The sequence below is a fragment of the Haplochromis burtoni genome, unplaced genomic scaffold, assembly GCF_018398535.1.
Source record: "Haplochromis burtoni strain Fernald_Lab_line unplaced genomic scaffold, NCSU_Asbu1 Contig_25, whole genome shotgun sequence".
In the NCBI taxonomy this organism is placed as follows: domain Eukaryota; kingdom Metazoa; phylum Chordata; class Actinopteri; order Cichliformes; family Cichlidae; genus Haplochromis; species Haplochromis burtoni.
In genome coordinates this window covers 3,341,523-3,363,240 of record NW_024582386.1, presented here as the reverse complement: position 1 = coordinate 3,363,240, position 21,718 = coordinate 3,341,523, and the positions used below count along the sequence as shown (strand labels likewise).

At 40.8% G+C, this 21,718-nt stretch overlaps 2 protein-coding genes across 12 annotated transcripts; one reads left to right on the top strand and one right to left on the bottom strand.

The window, feature by feature from the left end:
• Positions 1–503: 503 nt before the first annotated feature.
• On the bottom strand, positions 504–7,934 carry rab5aa (RAB5A, member RAS oncogene family, a). Of its 2 annotated transcripts, none has more exons than XM_005917409.2 (6): positions 7,750–7,934; positions 4,302–4,519; positions 3,912–4,063; positions 3,674–3,796; positions 3,099–3,192; positions 504–2,663 (listed from the first exon to the last, which is right to left on the bottom strand). In XM_005917409.2, the coding sequence occupies exons 2-6, from the start codon at positions 4,465–4,467 to the stop codon at positions 2,548–2,550; spliced, it is 651 nt and encodes a 216-aa protein (XP_005917471.1). In that variant the 5' UTR covers positions 4,468–4,519; positions 7,750–7,934; the 3' UTR covers positions 504–2,547. The 2 variants fall into 2 exon arrangements, with proteins under 2 accessions (XP_005917471.1, XP_005917470.1); XM_005917408.2 differs by having other exon boundaries at positions 4,302–4,522; positions 7,750–7,933.
• An 855-nt stretch (positions 7,935–8,789) lies between these two features.
• otud6b (OTU deubiquitinase 6B) lies at positions 8,790–21,057 on the top strand. 10 transcript variants are annotated; one of them, XM_042218939.1, is made up of 13 exons: positions 8,790–9,102; positions 10,342–10,490; positions 11,840–11,941; positions 12,182–12,382; positions 12,872–12,992; positions 13,084–13,145; positions 13,256–13,362; positions 13,625–14,740; positions 14,874–14,953; positions 15,097–15,166; positions 15,327–15,533; positions 15,990–16,170; positions 20,787–21,057. In XM_042218939.1, the coding sequence occupies exons 1-8, from the start codon at positions 9,033–9,035 to the stop codon at positions 13,707–13,709; spliced, it is 897 nt and encodes a 298-aa protein (XP_042074873.1). In that variant the 5' UTR covers positions 8,790–9,032; the 3' UTR covers positions 13,710–14,740; positions 14,874–14,953; positions 15,097–15,166; positions 15,327–15,533; positions 15,990–16,170; positions 20,787–21,057. The 10 variants fall into 10 exon arrangements, with proteins under 10 accessions (XP_042074873.1, XP_042074872.1, XP_042074871.1 ...); XM_042218938.1 differs by adding an exon at positions 15,836–15,900 and having other exon boundaries at positions 15,097–15,533; positions 15,987–16,170; XM_042218937.1 differs by lacking the exon at positions 14,874–14,953.
• Positions 21,058–21,718: the final 661 nt, after the last annotated feature.

Sequence of the window (21,718 nt, the reverse complement as noted above, 5' to 3'; positions counted from 1 at the left end):
CTATTGAGGCCCAGAGGAAATAAAGGCACGCACACACATGCACACCGCCTGATTACAATAATAAATGATCAAATTTATTTCAGTATTTATTTGGTCATTACATAACAGTACTGTAAAATGCTTGCATTTAAATGTTTCTGGCTGCAAATAAGTGTTCACTGCAAAACAAAAAAAATAAAAAAAAATTACAATTTGCATCCTTATTATGTGTTAAATCATCTATTCAGAAACCGCCATTGTGCCAGCTGATAGTTGTTTTACTGTTCCTACAATTATCGTCACAATGTTAGCGAGATGTAGGAGGACAGACAGAGGAAAGCTCAAAAACTGTGCAGCGTGGTGTCCGACTCCTCTCGAGTTTTACAACCCGTGCCTCTGAAAGCTCACGTCTACTTACAGGGAGGAGTAGGAGGAGGAATAGTTCTGGACAAGGCATAGACAAGAAAAAAATGGAGAAGTGTAAAGTAAAGAGATAATCTTAAAAAACAAAAAAACAAAACATGTTTGGATATATTTTTTATGACAGAAATATACAAGACAGATGACTAAATAAATGCAATTTCATTTTTTTGTTGTTGTTAATAAACACTAGATACATTTATAAAGACCACCACTGATTATAATTTAACCATTTATATGTGTAAAAAAAAAAAAAAAAAAAAAAGGAACAGCAACAAAACTCCAAACCCAGATTGTAGCTGTTTTTTTCCCCCTTCCTGCTAACTGTACACTTTTTTATGATTATCTAGACAACTCCCTAGCAAGCATTAGTCCTGTCACTGGTAAATTGAAAAAGGTAGACTACACTGCAACACCTTATTTACAGTATATTATTTATATATTTATATTTATATATATATATATATATTTATATATCACACTGGCTGAAATCATGACAAGATATATTCATGAGCATCATTAGTGCAAGGCATGAGTAAGACAGACCTGTAAAAAGAGTTATTTACTAAAAGTACTCTGTATGTGTGTGTGCATGTGTGTGTAACAATTAGGGGGGTTGTGTGTCGGTGGGACAGAGTGTGTGCTTGACAAAGGTGTGGATGATGTGTAACAGACTGTGTGTATGTTCATGTACAGTGATGTTTAGGTCTTACAGGGAATAGGGGAAGGTGGGGAGGGAGACGACAAGTCAGTGGCGTGTGTGTGTTTAATTGTGGAAATGTGTGTTAAAAAAAAAAAAGCCAAAAACAACAAAACACACGGATAAATGCGTGTGAATAAGTTGAAGGATGTAATCTGTCACCAGACAGCAAACCCGGGCCGGGCTTTGTACAGAATGACACACCGCCGTGTCTAAAGCACTTTCTAATCAAGAGAAGATGTCAAACATTTATGATTCCGATATTAATTAAGAAGCAACTTTACATATTGCAACTCCCCACTCACTGCTATCACCTTCGATTTACCCCCAGTGCAAACCCAGCAGTCGAGCAACATTGACACAATAGAAAAAGTAACCGCACAAGAATAAATCGTTGAAAAACAGAAACCCAAGAGACCGCAGTATGACAACAAAAGGGTGGTCTACACAAGGTTTATGGACGGACACATCATGAAGTGGGCAGTTGGTGACACTGACGTGTACCGTAGAGCTCTGCGCTGTGTTTATAGACACAAGGGGATTTGCTGCGCAGCACTGGTCCTTGCAGACAACTCACAGAGTAAATACTGTGAAACATTGCACAATGCCACGAAGGACAGCTAGGAGCAGGCACGGGCCCAGAATGGAGTCAAGGTGGTGTGAGAAGCTATGCACTAGTGCTACGTTGGGTTTAATGGAGGGAGTGGGGTTATAAGGACCAACTATTCTCCCCCCCCCCCCAGAAGATAAAGGGCCCTAGAAACAACAAGAGAGACAGAATCTAAAATTTCTCTCTGCCCCCTCCACCTTTCCTCTTTCTGAGATTAACAAGAACACACTCCTCCAACCAACTTTTTCTGCTCTACTGCAGATTGAATGTGTAACTCTTTAACTTTTAGGCCGCCTAAATATGCTAGCATGTGCATCCACAAGTTTGACAAAATTATAGTAAACAATAATCAACAAAGTTATAAAAAAATTGAACAAAAACAGAAGACTGGTATTAGAAATGCAACATTAAAGACTTAAGCTATCCCAGAAAAGAGAAGTGATCACTTCCTCCAGATGAAACTCATGTCTACACGGTGTAAAGATGATGACAACGCAAGGAAGGGTGCTCTAATGTTTCTAATACCTGCGATCACTGATCTATCAATAATACGATAGATGTAACAAGCTCGATGGCAGAAAGTAAGACAAAGTGGTTAGGAGGCTTCCCCGGGTAGCAGCAGAACCATAATGGAGGAAAAGAGGCAGAGCCGCAAAGAAAGATCAGTGTGATGGCAATGAATTTGTTAAAAGTTGACGAGTGGGGTGGCGAGTGCAGGGCATATTTTCTTGTTTCAGAGATAGGTGACACATTGCATTAGTAACTGCAGTGGCATTTGGGGCATTGACCACATTAGTTACTGCCATACAGGTTGGTAGGGAGGAGGGTGTTCTTCATGTTAGTTACTGCAGCATGGAGCCTTGGCTGGCTGGGCAGCTTCTGTCAGGTCCACTCCCCGGCTGCGCCCAGTGTTTGCTCCTGCAGTCTGAGGCTCATTTTTTGGCAATCTCTTTGCTGGAAGAAATCAAAACAAAAAACAAACAAACAAACAAATAAATAATAAAACGATTTTCAGAAAAGAGAAGCTACAAATGATAAAAAAAAAAAAAAAAAAAATCATTAACAAACACATCAATCATGCTAGTTTGACCTTGTCCTCCAGTTAATTTTTAACTTGCATTTTAAGCAGGAACTGAAACCTCTTAGGAATTTGTGATTGTCCAAGCCTAACAGCAGCTTTGTAAACCTTGCGTACTTTTCAGCAGAAGAAAACTGGAGCTACAGTAGAAAGCCCAGGGTAGCAGAGAACATGCAAACTCCACACAGAAGGAGCCCTAAACTGGGCTTCAAGCCATCACCTTCTTGCTATGAGGGAACAGTTCTAACTCTGAATAACAGAAATGTGCAGAAAAACAAATATCTACAAATTGAGTCCTAAAAGTTACCCACCAATGGCCATAAATATCTCATTCACATTCATAGACGTCTTGGCCGATGTCTCCATGAAAAGTAAGCTGTTGTCATCTGCGTATGACTGGGCGTCCTGTTGACACAATGTAAACAAACTAATTTTTAATACATCCTCCAACACGCATTTCTTCAGGCATAAGAGAAACACAATTAGGGGATAATTAAAAATGGAAGTCATGGCTCTAGAATGCAGCGTCTGCTAGGAACATGATCACCCATCCACCTATTTTCCTCCCCTCATCCAACTCAGTTTTGCGGTGGGATTGGAGACGGGTTGCCAACCTGTCACAGGGCTAACAGAGAGGTACAGACAGCCATTCACACCATAGTCACACCTATGAGAGATTTAGAATCACCAATTAAATAACTGTACTAACTACATGTGCTCGGACTGTGGGAGGAAGCTGGAGCACACGGAGATAAACCACGCAGACACAGGGAGAACATGCAAACTCCACACATAAAGGTCACAGAGAAATTAGATTAAAAAATAATAATAATAATTGTAAAATCATGAAAGCCTAAGACACAGTCTAACGTTTGTCTAGACTGACCTGGAAGTCCACAGCTCTTTTGTTAGCCAGGTCAGCTTTGTTTCCTGACAGAGCGATGACTATATTAGGGCTAGCTTGTCGTTGTAGCTCCTTCACCCAGTTCTTGGCCCGTGCAAAGGACTCCTGAAAAAAAAATGAAGACACGGTACCACTTGTCAACATCTAATGCTACTTTCATGTTTTAACTTGCTCTACAAGTGCTCTGGAAGGCCTGGGTCTTAGTCAAGGATGAACGTGCCTCGTTTGTGATGTCGTAGACCACAATGGCAGCTTGTGCTCCTCTGTAATACATTGGTGCCAAACTGTGGTAACGCTCCTGGCCTGCAGTGTCCCAGATTTCAAATTTCACTGTTGTATCATCAAGACACACTGTTTGGGTTAGGAAAGCCGCTGTGGAGATAGGAAGAGACGAGTCATTTTTGCGTGATCATTAACGACACCAAAACTATATCTTTAGGAGGTCATATAAACAAAAGAGCTGATAAATGTGTCAACACAAAAGCATCAGTATTCTGAATGGGGACTTCTCAGGAAAACAAACTAACAAAACAAACAACAACAACAAAAAAAAAAAACAACAGAACTGCCAGGTTGTCAGAAACATCCTGATTTGATGACATGACCTTACCTCCTATTGTGCTTTCCTGGAATTCATGGAACTGGCCCTTGACAAAGCGAAGCACTAAGCTGGACTTCCCCACAGCCGATTCACCCAACAGCACCAGCTTAAACTGACAGATCTTATTCCCTGCATTTGGTCCATTGGGTCTCGTAGCTCCTCCTCGATTGGCCATGACCTAGTCAGATCCCAGGTGTCCTGTGTGCCGAACCTCACTGTCGGGACTTCTGCTGCAGGAAGCACGAGAACAAGCATGTTCACAGAGTAAAAACAGATATTAAACTCTAAGAGATTTGTAATTTCTTTTCCCTTCAAATGCAGTTTAACAAGTCATAACAGGAACGGAACAGTTATTTTTGTATAGATTACAGTCTGACATTTAAGACAAATGAGCATTACTCATATATTAAAATCATGCAACAATTTATAAATATAAGATCAGCTTCCTCTGAAAATCATTATAAAATTACAAATCTTATGAAAACTAGAATCAGACTAATGAATAGGCTACTAGAAAAAAGTAACTAAATTAGGCAATCTTTTGACATTTTGACTGGGACATAAAGGTCAATGAAAGTTCCTCAGAGCAGACTACATACAAAAAATGATACATCTCTTACTCATACTTGCACACATCAAAGTCAAGCATGCACCCACTGGTATCACTTCAATTTGTTGTGAATTAAGAAGGTTTTCACACACAGAGTGTTTCAAAGAAACAGGTGGTTTTCACACTGCAGTTTAGGCAACATGAAGAAATTTATGTGATCAATAAATTCAAATATAATTCATATACAGTGCATTGAAAATGATAGCCTGTATCAATTAGCTATCTTTTTTATCTGCAAATTATGGCTGTAAATGCAATTTTATAACGCTAATAACTGAATTATTCTGTGAACATTTCAAGTCAGTAAAAATAACATGCGAGCATTTCAAACACACAAAGGCCTGTTCTGAATGCATGTGCAATTTTTGACAGGGGATGCAGAAATTTCAGACACTTCTTCATGAATGTAACTTACAGTAACACCAGGAAAAGGAAGCCTTGTCATGAACTACAACAGTGATTCATGGCAAACTCGAAAGAGAGCCGGGGAAAGACCCACCCACATTACACAAGTGTGGTATAACTGCGAGAACCATTGCATGCATGCATACCATGCGTGCATGTAGTGCTTACTAACTTATTTGGGAATGAACAGCTCAGAATTTCTAAAAAACACAGACGGCTGTTGTAAGGAGATAATCACGGCTTATGTCTGGCCTCACAGGGTGAATTTAGTGGAATCTTGTGCCTGACCAAAAACTGGCCTTTCGCCTCGCATCAAACTCACATATATGGTGCAGTGCAATAAAGCACAAAGCAACCTTTGTTAACCACACAAGTCACACTCTGTTGAGGAGAGGCATTAATCTGTGGTGGCTGTAGCCTCAATGGCAGTTTATGAAGATGTTGTACTGAATTATAGTATACTGTAAGGTAGCAGTACGTAATAGCATACGACACATTTGAGTGGCTGTGGCTTGAAAGGTTGATGGATAGATTCCCCGGCTACTCTAGACTGCATGCTTAAGTATCCTTGGGGAAAGCACTGAACCCTGAGTCGCCTGCAATCCATGCATTGTGAGCTAGAGTGCATGCAAATGATAGAAAAGGCGCTATGGCAAAGAAAAAAAAGCACTTGTATGCATTTATGTGTGATGGGATGAACGAGTAGTAGTAGCTGTGACTGCTCCAAGAAGAAAAGTGCTACTTAATTATATAAGTTAAGAGTTAACATGTGCTTATAATCTGCAAGATAACTAAGAGGATACAGCTATGAATGTACTCTGAACAAAATTGCAAAAATAGGCAAGTCAGTCTATAAAGTAACTGTGCCAGGACTGCTTAAGTGCAAATGCAACAGAGCAAATAAAAAAAAATGTCTGCCATTACAAATGTGCGATTCACTTTTTATCTCCATATTTTTGCCTCCAAATCACTGACATCATCACCCTAACTTCTTCTTTCAGTGTCCCCTTCTTGCCTAAAAACTACAGTCGACTGGGACTTTGTGGTTATTGCCCCTAAGCACATGGGGACTGGTTCAACAACTGATGATTTTAAATCAGCTCTAATGACATACCTGTTTTAGCAGCTTTTAGTTTAGCCTCAGGTCCGTCAGTGTTTGGTCAAACACACTGTAAATGTTTTGTACTACTGTTTTACTTGACTGTTTAGCATTGGTAGAATGCAGCTGTTTTCTGATTTCTTTTCTTAAATATTATATTTTATTATGTTCCCTGTTTATGTAAGCTCCATGTTTGTAATTGGGTTCTTGAGACGTGGATTACAAAATGAGTGTGCCTGTACTGCACTTATGGTCAACTCCAGTCATTTCAAAATGAGCTCTATAAATAGCATTTACTTTTTTCACACACACTATAAACCTGTGCGTCACTAGCCCACATCTGTGGCAAACCGTTCTTACTTGTGTCGCAACACTAAAGGCTGAAGGCATTCATATAACAGAGTTTATTAAGGTAAAGATAACAGCCACCAGATTTCTGGGTCTATTTCAAATAAAGAGCTTTGGGGAAACGAGTCAATAAATTGACCGGCGAGGTCATGCCAAAACATTTCAACCTTATCTCAATCGACTTATCCTTGAGACGAAGTCTTGAAGACGCGCAGCAAGAAAACAAACAAGCTCCAGGAACTGGAATGAGAACAGTGACTGTATTTACCCACACTCATGACACGATTTGTCAACAAACGCTGCGCATTACATGACTACGACGTGCATATTTGGCTTGAACCCTCGATACTTAGTTGACTATAAACACACTCGCTCTATGTTAGCAGTGGCTATCGGTCTGTTTTGATGTTAGAGGGGGCCGCCATTTTCCCCAAAGTGTTTTTGTTCTCTAGCTTGTTAGCGTTTATGCTGTTAGCAAAGCTTAGCATTCCTAGCTGTCTGGTGTCATTAGTCTCCCGACTGCTGTAAGGACATAAAAACAACACGACAGCTATCTGCATAAAACTAACGCCATTGTTTTTTTCTTTCGAATTGAAACCCTGATTGCCGGTGCTGTTTAGCTAATGTTGATTCAAGGGGAATAGCTGAGCCCCTCAATTAACAAACACTAACGTTAGCTTGCTGTCACCGTTAGCATTACACCCACTGAACCCAGTCCACCTATTAGCAAAGTCACTGTAAGCCTGCCATGCTACCTGCTATACAAGACATTATAAGCTTTTTGCTATTGGTATACAAGAGAACAAGCGGACTCGACAGGACAAAGGCCCGCATTTCTGCATCCCCCATGCCACCAAACACCATCGACATTAGCTGCACTTAGCTAGCGACATAGCTAGCTAACGAAGTCACCGATGACAACTAAACAAACGGCGGCGTCATGTCACCGAGCCAGCTGCAAACCACAACTCGTAGATTCGTGACAAGTACGTTACCCGAGAGCCAGGCGATGTACAACTTTAAATAGCACCGCTGCAGTTCGCACACAGAACCCGGGACACTGTGATGAGCTGGTGTCAGGGGAGGGGGGGACCGAGAAAACAATTTCAACAATCCTGTCACGTCTCCTCCTTTCTTTCTTCTCGCAACTTCCCCTTAGAACCAAAACACAAACAAGCTCTTCCGCTCCCCGTGCCACGTCACACGACACGCCCGCTAACAGGCAAAATTTGATTGACTGTATATTATGATCAGCTTTCGATATCTGTTTTTAATGAGATACAAATAAAATCAGACATTAATAATAATAAAAATTACAAATAATATTTTCATGCGTATTCGATCATACTGGATAATTTAACAAAAGGAAATCAGACACAGCTGATATTTAGATAGACAGACTCGGTACAATATAGATACCTTTTTCTATGGGTTAAAGATGACCTTGTCACGAGGACAAAGGCATTTAAATAGTCACATACATTTTTTCCCCTTTAATTTGAAATTAATATTTACAGACAAGTATTGTTATACCCTTTTGAAAAGAAGCATGCAATCTATTTTAAACCCACTGGATCTTCTTGGCGTTTCTTCTTCTTTCATCTGCTCCCTTTAGTAGATCATCTGCCTCCATTTCACCCTACTTCTAGCATCCTCCTCTGTCACAAAGGCCCTCTGTATTCACTCCTTCACTGCATCCACAAATGTCCTTTCAGGTCTTCCTCTTCTCCTCCCTCCCGGTAGGTCCACATACCTTGTTCAGTATAACCACAAACCCTCATATTCAAAATATTTGTTTTCTTTCTGTCTCAGAGGGTTATTGTTATTCCCCAGGTTGCAAACCAGTGGTAAAGATCTAAAAACAAGATGCGAAGAAAGAGGAAACACTTTTTCCTGTCCACTCTTAGATGAAGATGAGATTAAATGAACACGACGTGTCTAGAAAATATATTTATTTAAAATATATTTAATAAAATGTATTAAAATAAAGAACGTAGTCCCGAGACAGCCTGGAAATGTAGTACACAACATACCGAGAGGTGGCGGTATAGAGACAATCTCGGAGTTTATCTTTGGCGAAGAAGAAGAAGCCCCACCCTCTCTTCCGGATAAGGCCATATCAGCACGTTTTATTTATCGTTCACTGTATTTGTGTGCTTTTATCTTGTGCTAATGATGAGCTACATTTTATAACAAGTCATTAATAACACATATGGTAGTCAGGTTCATGTACCTCGTAAGCACTGTTAGTGGTTGACCTTAACAGCAGCATCCAGTCATGGAGGAGGTGGAGACACCAGAGGAGCTCCTAGCAAAGCAGCACCGCAAGGAGAAGAAGGATCTGCAGGGTAGCTACTTTTAACAGTGCTCTTTTGTTTGGTGGGCTAACATTTCAGCCTTTGCTGGTAGCTAGTTAGCGTGCCCGTGTGTTGTTTATGTGTCGGAGTGTTTAGTCTCACTTTAGCCGCTATTAAGTGACCAACAAGTAAATAAATAATGGTCACCGCAGACGTTTCTGTGGTTACTATTGTGAGGCAACTGCCAGCCTTATCGCGTAGTTTGTTTTGTTTTTAGAGTAATAAACCTCTAATACACAGATCACTGTTGGGAGAAACGTTTAAGGATTTGATGACTTTAGCCCAGGGGGTGTCCAACATAAGGCACGAGGGCCGGATTCGGTCTGACAAACACACCAATCCGGCCCCACCGGCTTTGGAAAATGTGATTTGTATTTTAATAAGCTTTATAGTTTTTCCGAATGAAAAAGATCTTCACCATGGCATTTCATACTACATCCAAGTAATTAGGTAATAGATAAGTAATTAAACATCAGAAAAGAAATAAAAATAGAATTTTGTCAATTAACAAAGCTTTCTGTTTTAAAGGAAAAGTCTTGCAAGTTAGCCACCAGAAATGCTTCTGTAATTTTACACCTTTGTTTCCTACGGCTTAAACCCAAAGAGTAATTTTGAAAGATTTATTTCATTTGCTACTGCAGTATTTCTTTATCACGTAGAAAAACTGAGATATTTTTTGAAATTGCACTTCTTTGTCTTATTTTTAGATGTCTCAAGGATTAAATTTGTGGTTTAACTGCTTTACACTGGCTGAAAGAAGGTGTTTCACTGGTCTGGCTCACTTACTATGAAAGTTGGCTGTATGTATGGATTCTGGATGGATGCAAACTGCATTTCGTTGCCCTGTACCTGTGCATGTGCAATGACAATAAAGTTGAATTCTATTCTATTCTATTCTATTCTATTCTATTCTATGTAGCTCATGATGTAAAATGAGTTGCTGCTTTAGCTGACCACTGATATCAAAACATTTCTTTCACATGCCACATGTTGCAAAATAATTAATAATGTCTGATAATGTAAAATCATCTGTTTGTGCAGTTGGTGTAGACAGGTGCAGAAACATTTTAATCTTTTTTTTTTTAGGTGCATTAGTGCTATCTATGACAGTGTATCCTTCACTATGTTGGCAGTTTTGTGCATGTATAACTTTTCTAACCAGTATGCAGCATCATCTGTATTGTTGTGTTGTACTGTTTTGTTTGATGGTCTGCTTTGTGTCATTTTCAGCTAAAGTCCAGGGCATGAAAAATGCAGTCCCCAAAAATGACAAGAAGAGGAGGAAACAGCTGACAGAGGAGATCTCCAAACTTGAGGCTGACCTGAGTCAGAAACATGAGGAGGAATTCAGGCAGCTCAAAGCAACAGCTGACACAAAGGTGACTTATTATGTTTAGATGGTCGACAAATCGGGTAGAGTTTGATTAGTAATTAATGTAGAAGCACTCTTTCATAATGGGGTAACAAGTGTAAGATGGAAAGGGAAAGAACACAGCTGTTAAAAGGTTTTTGTATGTGTTCAGTATACATTCAGTATGTAAATGATTCTAGTCTTTGTGCTGTATCAGCTGCAGTTTACAATAGGGCTGGGTATCGTCACTGATTTCTAGGTCAGTGACGATATTGATTCGATCCACGATTCGATTCAATTCGGTTTAAATCTGGGAAGTTTTGCCTCAGACAGTTAGAAATATTATAATTCAGATCAGTACATTTACATATTTTTGTATCTATAAAAAGGAAGCTGACACTCGCAAGACTTTATCAAAGGTGTAAACATCACAGCAGATGCCTTTGTGTCAAAGTAGCTGAAGATAAAACACAGAAAAACATGAAGGTGGTTTTCCTGGCCTGGGATTTTATAAAATATTCTGCAGTACATCAAAAACGAAAGAAAACCATTAATCAACATACGACAGCGGTTTTATTAGAGACACGGCTAAACGTTTTGCATTTTGCATAATTTTAAAAAGTTTACATTTGTTCAGAAGTCTGTTGAACAGCAGAAATGAGGCTTTCTTTTCGGAAGTAAGTAAAAGGGAAAAAAAACAGCGGCCAACAGCGCTGTAAACAACGGTAGACTTGTGCGTAACAAGCAAGCGAATAATGCAGAAAACAGATTTTTAGATGGGAAACTGTTCTTGAAGTATACAGAGAGAGAGAGAGCTGTGCATGAAGTGGGATTTTTATCGTGGTGGAAGCAAAACAGCAAAAGTCAGAGGGAATTCATGACGATGTTTATGTGAGGCTTAGTTTGGATCTTCTTTTGCTGCTGGTTCGGTCAATATTGTTTGGAGAGAGATAAAACTAACAGCTTTAGAATCAGCGCAAAAAGGGCGTAAACACAAAGCGTGGACCCGCCGAAACATCGGAATCAGCGAGCTGTCGGCTTTCAGCCCCGACCATGTCCGTGCCGTCGAGTGAGAAAGGCGACATCTCACTGATTCTGATCTGCGGGTCCGCGCTTTGTTTTTACGTCTTTGTGCAGAATCCGTGTTCCTGCTCTCATTTACTGTTTTAAATGTTTGGTGGTTGTTGAAATTTTGTGAGGTTTAACCTGAGATTCTGGCGTTTCTGGAAAAATAAATTAATATTAAAAAATTGATTTAGGATTTTAATGAATCGATATCACGTTATCCAAGCCAGAATCAATTTTAATCGATAAATCGATTATCAAAACCCAACCCTAGTTTACAACATAACCATTTCTCTCTTTACTCAATATTAGAAGGTGGAAGAGGTCATAAATGGAGTGGAGACTGTAAAGGTGGAAGATGGAGAACAAGAGGAGGCGAAACAGCCGCGAGTAACCAAAGCCCAGAAGAGAAGGGTGAGGTGCAACTTTAAAGACTTGTGTGTTGTCGAACCTTTATGCATTTACATTTTAGGTTTTCCTGAAGAAGAACACTTAGAACTCATAGTCAATCGTCCTTGTTTACCACAGTTCACATTCATGACGTCTCTGCTTTAGAGAGGTCTCTGATGATCAGTTCTGCCTGCTAGATATAAGTTGGAGTCTAATAAATCACCCGTATTTACCTGCTTTTGACCTTTAAATGATTTCGTATAGGACAAAAAGGCTGCACAGGAGAAGGAGAGGGAGATCAGGATAGCAGAGGCTGAGGTGCAGAACCTGCAGGGTGTGAGACATCAGGAGGGTTTAAAGCTGGTCCAAAAACTCGCCCAGCAAAAGCTTCAGATCAAGGAGATCTCCTCTGATGGCCACTGCATGTACCGTGCTATTGAAGATCAGCTGACACGGCGATCAAAGGTACATGTTGTTATAGAGGCATCTTCCGCAGCATGTCTTTTGTCCTGTCTTCCTTCTCTCACCCAACTGGTCATGGCAGATGGTCGCCCTTCCTGAGCCCTGGCCCTCTAAAGCCTGGAGGTTTCTTCCTGTTAAAATGGAATTTTTCCTTCCCACTGTCGCCAAAGTGCTTGCTCATAGGGAGTCATATGATTGTTGGGTTCTTCTCTGTATGCGTTATTGTAGGGTCCACCTTACAATATCAATTGTCTTGAGGCGACTGTTGTTGTGATTTGGTGCTGTATAAACAAAATTGAATTGAATAATAACTGTAGCTGTAGTTTATATACTGAGTCAGGAATTACATAAGAAATTGAGCATTGCTGACAATCTTTGACACCTTCCGTGTTTGGAGTCTGTACAGCTTGTCATACAGAAAATGACTCAATGAGAAACTGTCAAGTTTAGACACACAGAACACATTTTCTACTGCATTCTGTTCTGTTTTAGCTCCAATTACCCACAAGTGTGAAGGAACTGCGATCCCGCACTGCCGAGCACATGAGAGGCCATCCTGACGACTTCCTGCCTTTCCTCACCAACCCAAGCACAGGTGACATGTACACAACAGGTGAGACCATCTGTGTTTTTGGTAATGAAAGTAAAACTTTCACTGCTATATTTGTTAATATTCAATTGACATGTTTGTCTTTTGCTTCCAGATGAGTTTGAGAAATACTGCAGTGATGTGGAGCACACATCAGCTTGGGGTGGACAACTGGAAGTGAGTTCCTCCTTAACTGTCATATACTGTACTATACACAGTGAAGTGTTTTGTTGTACTTTTCAATTCATTTTAATAATGGATTTTTTTTAATTTTTCAAATTTTGCAGCTTCGAGCTTTGACGCAAGTTCTTCATTTGCCGATCGAGGTGATCCAGGCGGACTCTCCTACCATAAAAATTGGGGAGGAATATGACGGCGAACCCATCACACTTGTGTAAGAATGTTTCCAAATATGTTTTTTGCTCAGAGTACAACACTGTCAGTAAAAATGTGCAAATGAATGTAGTTGTAGTAAACATTTAAACATTTTAAATTTGCAATCACAAATTTACAAACACATTTTTCACTACTGCCAGTCTAAATCCAATCTGACTGTTTGGATTTTCGTGTAACTGCATGTCAAAGCTAGGAAACTGATATACTGCGTTATTTTTTCCTCCTATACAATAACCTTTTCTCTGTCTCTTTGTTTGTAGCTATATGCGGCACGCTTATGGTCTAGGAGAGCACTACAATTCTGTGGAACAGCTAAAGGACCCAGTCAATGCTGAGGACAGCTGAGAGAGAGTTAACATAAGGCTGTTGGCGTAATGCAGAGAGTGTTCAAACTTCTAACACAAAGCACCCTGAAATATGACATATTTGAAGGGAGACCCCTGGTCAAGCGAGACATTGCTGAGCTCAACAGAGAATGCTTCTGTTTTCACATCGGTTAAATGTCTGTGTTGAAGTCAGATACGGAGAGTGAAACCTAAATGAATACATAACTTCTAATGTATAAACGATAACATTGTGTTAATCATGATAATGATAATAAAAAAAACACAATTGAACAGAATGTGTGAAAAGATTTTACATGGGTCGCCCCTGGCTAATCCTAATGATTACAGGGTTACCTTTTAGCTCATTTTCAGAGGCATCGCTGAATCTTTTTTTTTTTTAAGAAAAAAAATACAGTTCCACTCATGCAGTTGAGGATTCAGGAGCTGCTTATCATGTGTGACTACCAACCAAATGTGGACAACGAGTGGTTGTTTTCAGTGTTGTTTGGCTGAAATGAGCTGTTAAACGTGTAAATGATACCAAGTTACATAAATGCATACAATACCATGAGTGTGTGTGTGTCACAGCTTTATTCTGAATGTTTCTAATGAGCATCCTTGTATTCCTCATAGGCACCACAATTTATATACCATGCATTAAAAATAAAAAACCCTCACTGTCATGGGTGTGTCATGGTAAAACTGGCCATTATAATCAATCCACCCATATTTAACAGTTTAATATCCAGCTGTGTCCACCAGAGGTCGCAGCCGCTCCGGATCAGATCTTTGACTTGTCAAAGAGCGTGCTGTTGCCACGGTAACTCCACAGAACGTTACGATAGGCGTAAAGAAATGGCTAAAAGGGAATCGGCGGCTAGAAAGTGGGTGATAAGGGTTTTATATGCCGGAGCAGCCTCTTTAAATTTAAGCTCGACGCACATAAAGGAAGTTCCCAAGTGCGTTTCCAGACTCACAAACCTGTCAGTCCTCCTGTTAAACAACAACTCCATCACAGGCCTTCCCACTGAGCTGCTCTCCTTACATCAAGTGAGTCTTCTCGCATCGTTTGTTTGCTCGCAGCTTATCTATTTGCTGGAAAATTGCCAAGGTGCCACTTGAAATGTTTTACACATCACGCAGATTTGTGATTAAATACTTTTCCTCCTGCAACGCCCGAAAGCTGGCTGAGCTGAATTTAGGAAATAATGCCTTGAAGGAGTTTCCCGCTGTTCTGGGCCATCTGGAGTCCTTGAAAAAGCGGTACTTGTTCAGAAACCAAATTACTGTAGTGCCACCTGATGTGATAGGTAGGCTCTTACTGGTTTTGTATGATTAACACAAAGCTCCAGTCATCTGTGTGTGTGTGTGTGTGTGTGTGTCTGTGCAATATTCATGTTTTACAGGTGGCTTCAAGAACCTTGTCCTCAATCTGAACCACAACCAGATTCAAAGACTTCCGCCAGGGATTAAAAGGTGCAATATGACTCCCTATATCTGCAATTATAGGTTCTGAAGTCAACAAATCATTTAATGACAGTTTAATTCTGATACACATGTGCACACATTGTGAAAATGCTGCATGTAAACCCCCCCTCCTCTCAAATTCAAGTCTGACTATGCTTGAACACCTCAGCGTGCTGGACAATAAGCTGGAGGAAGTTCCTGCAGAGCTTGGTCATCTCACTCGCTTGTCTGAGATAAACCTAAACTTCAGCAAGCTGTCCTGGCTTCCTTGGCAGCTGTACCAGTGCAAAGAGCTGACAAAGCTGTTTATGCAGCCAGAAACTACTTGACCAGCCTACCAGAGGAGGGTTCTCATAAGATCCCACACCAGTTACCTGTTGAGTTTTCCATGTTTTTTCTTTTCTTTTCTTTTCTTTTCTTTTCTTTTCTTTTCTTTTCTTTTCTTTTCTTTTCTTTTCTTTTCTTTTCTTGTTTTAGTCAGCAAATCAAGAGTTTTAGGAAAATCAGTAATTTGATTGGCCACTCACACGATCTAAATTTCCCTGAAGTTAATTTTTAACTGAAAATAGTGTTCCTATATTGATAAGGTAGCTTTTAAGGTATTTGTGTCAAGCTGTATCTCTGCTTCTACTTTTGTACTGTGAAATAACTTGGCCGTAACGGAACTGCACTGTGAAGGGAACAGGTTTGTGCAGTGTGAGCTCATGACTTCGGTGCAGTATGCTGAAGTACTTATATTAAAGGTAAATGTCAGTCTTTTAAAAGAAATAGATATTTTGCTCCTTTAATGCTGGCTTTGTTTCCATATCACTGTTTCCTTTTGTACCAGTAGGAAGTGGTTGTTAGGTTTGTATTGCGGGAGGACAGGAACAGGTTCTCTCTAATCCATGTGATGCTTCCCCACTATCCAAATCTAAAGACGTCTGCTGGATACCGCCAGTTCTTGTACGGTCTGCTGCAGCCCCTTCCTCACCACCTGGCTGCATTGTGTACATTATGTAAATCTAAAGAAGGTGAATCCATTGTTTTTTCCCTATTCTAGTTGCATAATTTCAACAACATAATTCTGTGACACCTGCTAAAGCAGACATACATTAGTATGCAATACGGCTGAAAAATGCTACATACATAATGACTGAAGTAGGTAAATGAGCTCTGTTGCCTTTGTGTTACAGGACATGAAAATGAGGAGTATGCTCACTATTCTAGTGCGTGCCCTTCTCTGTTCATACAGGTGCTTTAACACAGAAGGACACGCCTACTTTGGTGTTGCTACAAGATAAATACAAGTTTATTTAAAGATACAGTCTTCTTTTTCATCTCATACATTTTTTTCATCTCTTAAACTGAAGGCACAAAATGTTTCAATGAATATCAAAGGGATGTGTGTAGGTCTGGAAGCATACATGGATTCATTCCTCAGTGATTTTGTCCTTTAAATGTATTTGACATTTCACTCTGTAGCCACTAGATGGCAGCAAATGAACATTGATAGGACCCTCGTTTCAATGGGGCTCTAAAATGCAGGCTTTATGCCAGCTACAACGATGTAAAATCCTTGAAAACAGATAAAACAACACAATTAAAAAATAACTTTATTTACAAATACTTGAACATAAAACCTTTGTGAGAGAATACCTGTCACACCTGTTTTTCTCAGTAAAGAGATAATTCTGTGGAGTCCTTCACTGGGTTTAACCCGCGCAAAATCTATATGAAGACCCGTTTACATTTAGCAATGGAATATTTTATTTTTCTGTCTGTGTCCACCTTGGCACATCCTTTTCCCATCAGCGCTGATCAAACTGCACAGCTATAGCTGCCCCATCTCTATCGGCTTCTACAGAAAGTGGCATCTGTTCCAACCTGCCAGACAAGAGAAAGATAGAGAGAGGGAGGGAGGGCTAGAGAGAACTTCATTTCTAGCAAATTAATTTCCCATCCACGCCTCCAGAGCTTACTAGCTCGTTCGCTAGCTGCTGCGGCCGCTGCTGCGTGTGTCTGCTGAGTCGGAGCCTCATGCATAATGCATCAGGTTTAATTGCAAACCCAGAAACTAATGACTTTGGACTGGTTAACAGCAGGGGAGCCATACATCTCGAGCAAACTGAATGAAAAATCAGCTCAGAGGAGAGAAAAAAAGGAGCCTAGCCCCTAATTGATGAATAATTGAAGCGGCGAGCTACAGGGCATAATTGTGACATTTTGTTTCAATCAATTTCCAAGTGGTGTGGGCGAAAGTGCACTTAAAGGAAAAAAGCAATGACAATGAATGAGAATGAAAGGGAGAGATGGAGAGCGCGGACGGTGATGGAAATGGACGTTGTGTCTTCAGTCATTGTTACGAAATTTGCTGGAGCAAAAAGGCAGGACTGGACCAAACGCTTTTATCTCTCTCCCTCTCTCTCTTTATAGGTTTATCTGTCAGACCCCTGCTTTGCTGTAGTTGGGTTGCTTTTAAAAAAATCTCAGCTAATGGATCCGTATTCTTGAGTCATTTTCACGTACCACATCCGTTTTAAAAAGAAAGAAAGAAATGTGAAGTTGCTCGAGTGGACATGCTTTTATTTCCTTTTTCAGTCAACCTAATTAGTTTATTGGGAGAGTACGAGGGCCAGGTCACAGAACTGAACACCACGCAAGTCAGTCTTGAACTATCGTGTAAGGCCACAACGCCTCGTGATTTTATAACTGTGACTTTATTACTGCACACGGGTGCTGTGATCTCAGCTACACTTACATGTAAAATGATCACTCAGAGAGAAAGTTAGGTGCAGCACAAGGTCTTTTACCTTTTCTCTCCCACAGCGCACTGCTGCTCTCTGTCGCTCTCTGAAGCCTTACTGGCCGCTCGACCAGTGGGCGCAACAGAGAGAGGAAGAGTGCTGTTCCTCTTCCTGGAGACACTGCTGCTACACTATGGAGCTAGTATTAGGTTAGGGCTACGAAACTAAAACTATTGACCAGCTTTATATCATTATTTACATCTTCACAATGGACAAAAATCTATGTATATATTTGAGTACTTTATAAGGCCACAACTGATAAATAGGTCATTGCAGCTGGCATCATACTAATGGGTGAAAGGGCAACAGTGTGTGCCTTCTTGCGGGCAGCAGATGTTGGGTCCTGCAGCAGTGCAGCAGCAGCCGCACTCGCTCAGTGGCCTCAGGACTTGTCTGTTAGTGGGTCTGGTGTCTGGTCTCTGGTGTCAAGCTTTATGCGTGTCTTTGCACGTACAAACACACACACACACACACACACACACACAGAAGGTAGGGGTCTTGATGTATGTGTTAGGGCGTTGTGTTACTTATCAGGAAGTCTCACACACACACACACACACACACACACACACACACACACACACACACACACACACACACACACACACACACACACACACACATCCCTCTAACGCACTACAGAGGAGCCGACACGCTCACTTCACTCGCTCTGCACCGATGGCACATCATCACAATATTTTTTCCCCACATAGCGTTGTTTTCATCATGTTGTTTCACAAAACGCATAGTCACACACACACACCCCCACCCGTGTGCACATGCATTCCTTTTCCATATCACTGAGCTCTTCCTTATGATTGCCACATACAGAGTGTGCTGCGTGTTTCTTAACATCACGCGCAGCATGATTGACGTGTATGGAAATGAGGAGGTTACATCCTCAAAGGAGATACCATACGGATGGGAGCAGCACACTGATGAGAGGCATCTACAAAAGGCGCTTGTAAATTCCTGACATGCCTAACATATGTTAATGAGCCATTCTCTCGCTCTGATATAATTACTGCGAGGGGATATTGCCTTTGGTGAAAATATCCGTCTCGCATGGCATGGCTACCTCATGGGGGTGAAAAAAAAAGTAAAGAATGATAAAGTAGCGGGGGCATAAATTCTCATTTACCATGCTTGGAGGTAAAGAGAGTGATGTTGGCAAATTCACTCAGGATGATATATTGGGGACAAGGCACCTTAGGTTCATTACATACTTCCTTTGTTAAAGCGCCTTCTGTAGTCTTGCATCGTTTGTTTGGAGGTATTTAGTCTGTCTTGTCATTTGGAGCATTTACTTTGGATGTTTGAGCTTACATTGTATCTTGGGGCCAGAAAGACAAGTGATATGTAAACTGAAATATAAGATTAGATACTAATTGTTTATTTGGTGTTAAAGCTCAATACATCACTACTATTATCCCTTCTGTATATGAATCCCCACCTTTTAGTATCTTAAATATATTATGCTTAAACTGGACATATTATGCTTTCGCTTAGTTTCTGTCACATTGTTACAATGGTGGATGTTCATATTAAACATAGCCAATAATAAGTGTTTGTACCAGTAATCAGACTCCTTTAAATGTTCAGTTTCAGATTTGTTTTTTCTTCTCTCGGCTCTCTCTGGCTTTAGAGTTTATATCCTTAATCTTATCTTCTCAGGGATAGAAGCCCCTCCCACCTGCCGTTGAAGCCTTCTGTTTGCTAGGGGCAGCCAATCAGAATAAAGTTGGTTTTAAATGGTGCTAAAGTGTGATGCTTTTTTAATTGAGGGGATGCATCTAGGTCCAATGGAATTTAAATAAGACTTTTAACTGTGAGTCATGCAAAGCTACTTTGACAGTGTCCAACATTCAAAATGTGGAACTGGAAATGACCATAATAGCTCCCTTTAAAGCAAAGGATTTCCAGCTCACTCCAGAAACAAACACCACGATGTGATATGCCCGGTCATTCGGTCATTTTCAGAGATCCAGCAAAGCCAAGATTGTGGTCTTTGCCAGAATTATTTGACAATAGCTCACGTGGATTCCTCATCTTCTCTCCTTGAGGCAGCAGCACAGGGTCTATTGAAATGTGTAGCACTGATTGCTGAAGTAGGGGTCTTGTGAATGGAGAGAGGGGAACAACAGGCATTCGATAGCGAGCGGTGGACCGGTGTCATAGCCAGGGGTGTGCACCACTCCAATCACTAGATTCTATTGTTGTGCATTGCTGCCCATGACAGATCTTGGTATCGAGCCACTGGCAGAGTACCAGAGCATTGTCTGGTTGACAGCTGCCCCAACAATCCTGTTGTGTTACTAATGAGTACGGGCACTAGGGGGCAGTGTGATTCTCTGCTGGCTCTCGACCAGATGGGAGAGAGATGCACTGATGCACACAGCACACTGAGATATGCCTGACGAGTCTAAGAGATAGAGCAGTTAATAAAAGCAAGAACAATGAGCTGTTATTGGAATTCAAAGCTTTATTGGAATCTACGCATCAAATCAAAACATTCAAAGACATGTTTGACTTTTAAATCTTATCAGTGCGACCAAAGATTCCTTGGTGAAAAGGGAGAAAGTTTCATTGCATTCATTGTTGCATAGCAATAGGGAAAAAAATGGCAAAGACACCAGATGTACAAGACAATAACTGTAGAATCTCTTTATCAAAATTGACACAATGCAACAAAAGAAGTTCCCTCATACAGGCGAGAAAGTAAAAAGTAATAATGTAGACGAGCTAGACTTGAAGTGCACCCGACTGTCAAGAAATGCTGCAAAACAAAGCCATCCAGGCTTCTTACTACTCTTTTGTTTTTTCTCTTCTTTCTCTCACCATAGAATATTGTAAATGAACAGAAGCAAGTAAACTGTCTGTCCTTGGAGGTTACAAGGAAGTGATACCATTACTGAACCGTTCCTCATTAGAGGGGGTGTAAGACAAGAACCCAGCCGCCAGGCCAGCTCCCTGTCTCTGGCAGTTCTGGGTCACCACCAGCCACACTGCAAAAACCCCCAAAAAACAACCACCATTACCAGACTGCATTTGCTGCAGAAATCAGACAGAAATGCTGCAGCAACATCAAAAGAACAAATAAATCTTTAATCTTGAGTGTCTTTGAATCTCTTCAAAAGTTTCCTCGGGTTTGGTAATAACACAGGGAGCGTGGAGAGGGACAAAGATTGTGTGTTTCTGTTTGTTCAGGATGGTGATTGTTTTTATGTTTGGGGAGCAAACAACATGGGAAAATGAGGCTGAAAGAGATGTTGATGCTGCATTGTATCTTTTGATCTTACTCAATAGCTATCAGAAGTAGCATCTGTGTGATGTGTTTTTATGTTTATTTTGATGCAATTTTCCAAGATTTAATCACCTTATACTTTCTAATGTATTGTCACTATCGGATTTCATTATTCAAAACAAATGAATTCAGCCTGTCAGATCCACCTTGACGAGCATGCTGAGTCGACCCGAGGACATCTATCAGTTCCAGAGCCGCTCCACTTTGTCACCAGTGTGACTGACAGCGCGCAATCTGAAAACCTGGCTTTGAGGTCATGTGATGGCCACTGAAGCATACCCACAAGAGCGGAGCGGCAAGCGGGTGGGACACCAGGTAGAAGCATCTGCTCTGGGTTTTTCTAGAACACACACTGCCTGTGGCGCTGCAGGCTTGGCTGGCCAAACATCTGTCTGCAGTGTGCAGGCCGGCTGGATGAGCAGACCCACAACCAAGCCAGCCAAATGAACGTCCTGCACACATGAACGTCCT

Coding starts and splice junctions, on each gene's coding strand:
- rab5aa (XM_005917409.2), bottom strand. CDS start 4,467: ATGGCCAATCGAGGAGGAGCTACGAGACCCAATGGACCAAATGCAGGG. Junction 4,064..4,301: donor CCAGGAAAGCACAATAGGAG/GTAAGGTCATGT, acceptor CTATCTCCACAG/CGGCTTTCCTAACCCAAACA. Junction 3,797..3,911: donor TCTACGACATCACAAACGAG/GCACGTTCATCC, acceptor TTTTTTTTTCAG/GAGTCCTTTGCACGGGCCAA.
- otud6b (XM_005917411.2), top strand. CDS start 9,033: ATGGAGGAGGTGGAGACACCAGAGGAGCTCCTAGCAAAGCAGCACCGC. Junction 11,942..12,181: donor CCAAAGCCCAGAAGAGAAGG/GTGAGGTGCAAC, acceptor GATTTCGTATAG/GACAAAAAGGCTGCACAGGA. Junction 12,383..12,871: donor AGCTGACACGGCGATCAAAG/GTACATGTTGTT, acceptor GTTCTGTTTTAG/CTCCAATTACCCACAAGTGT.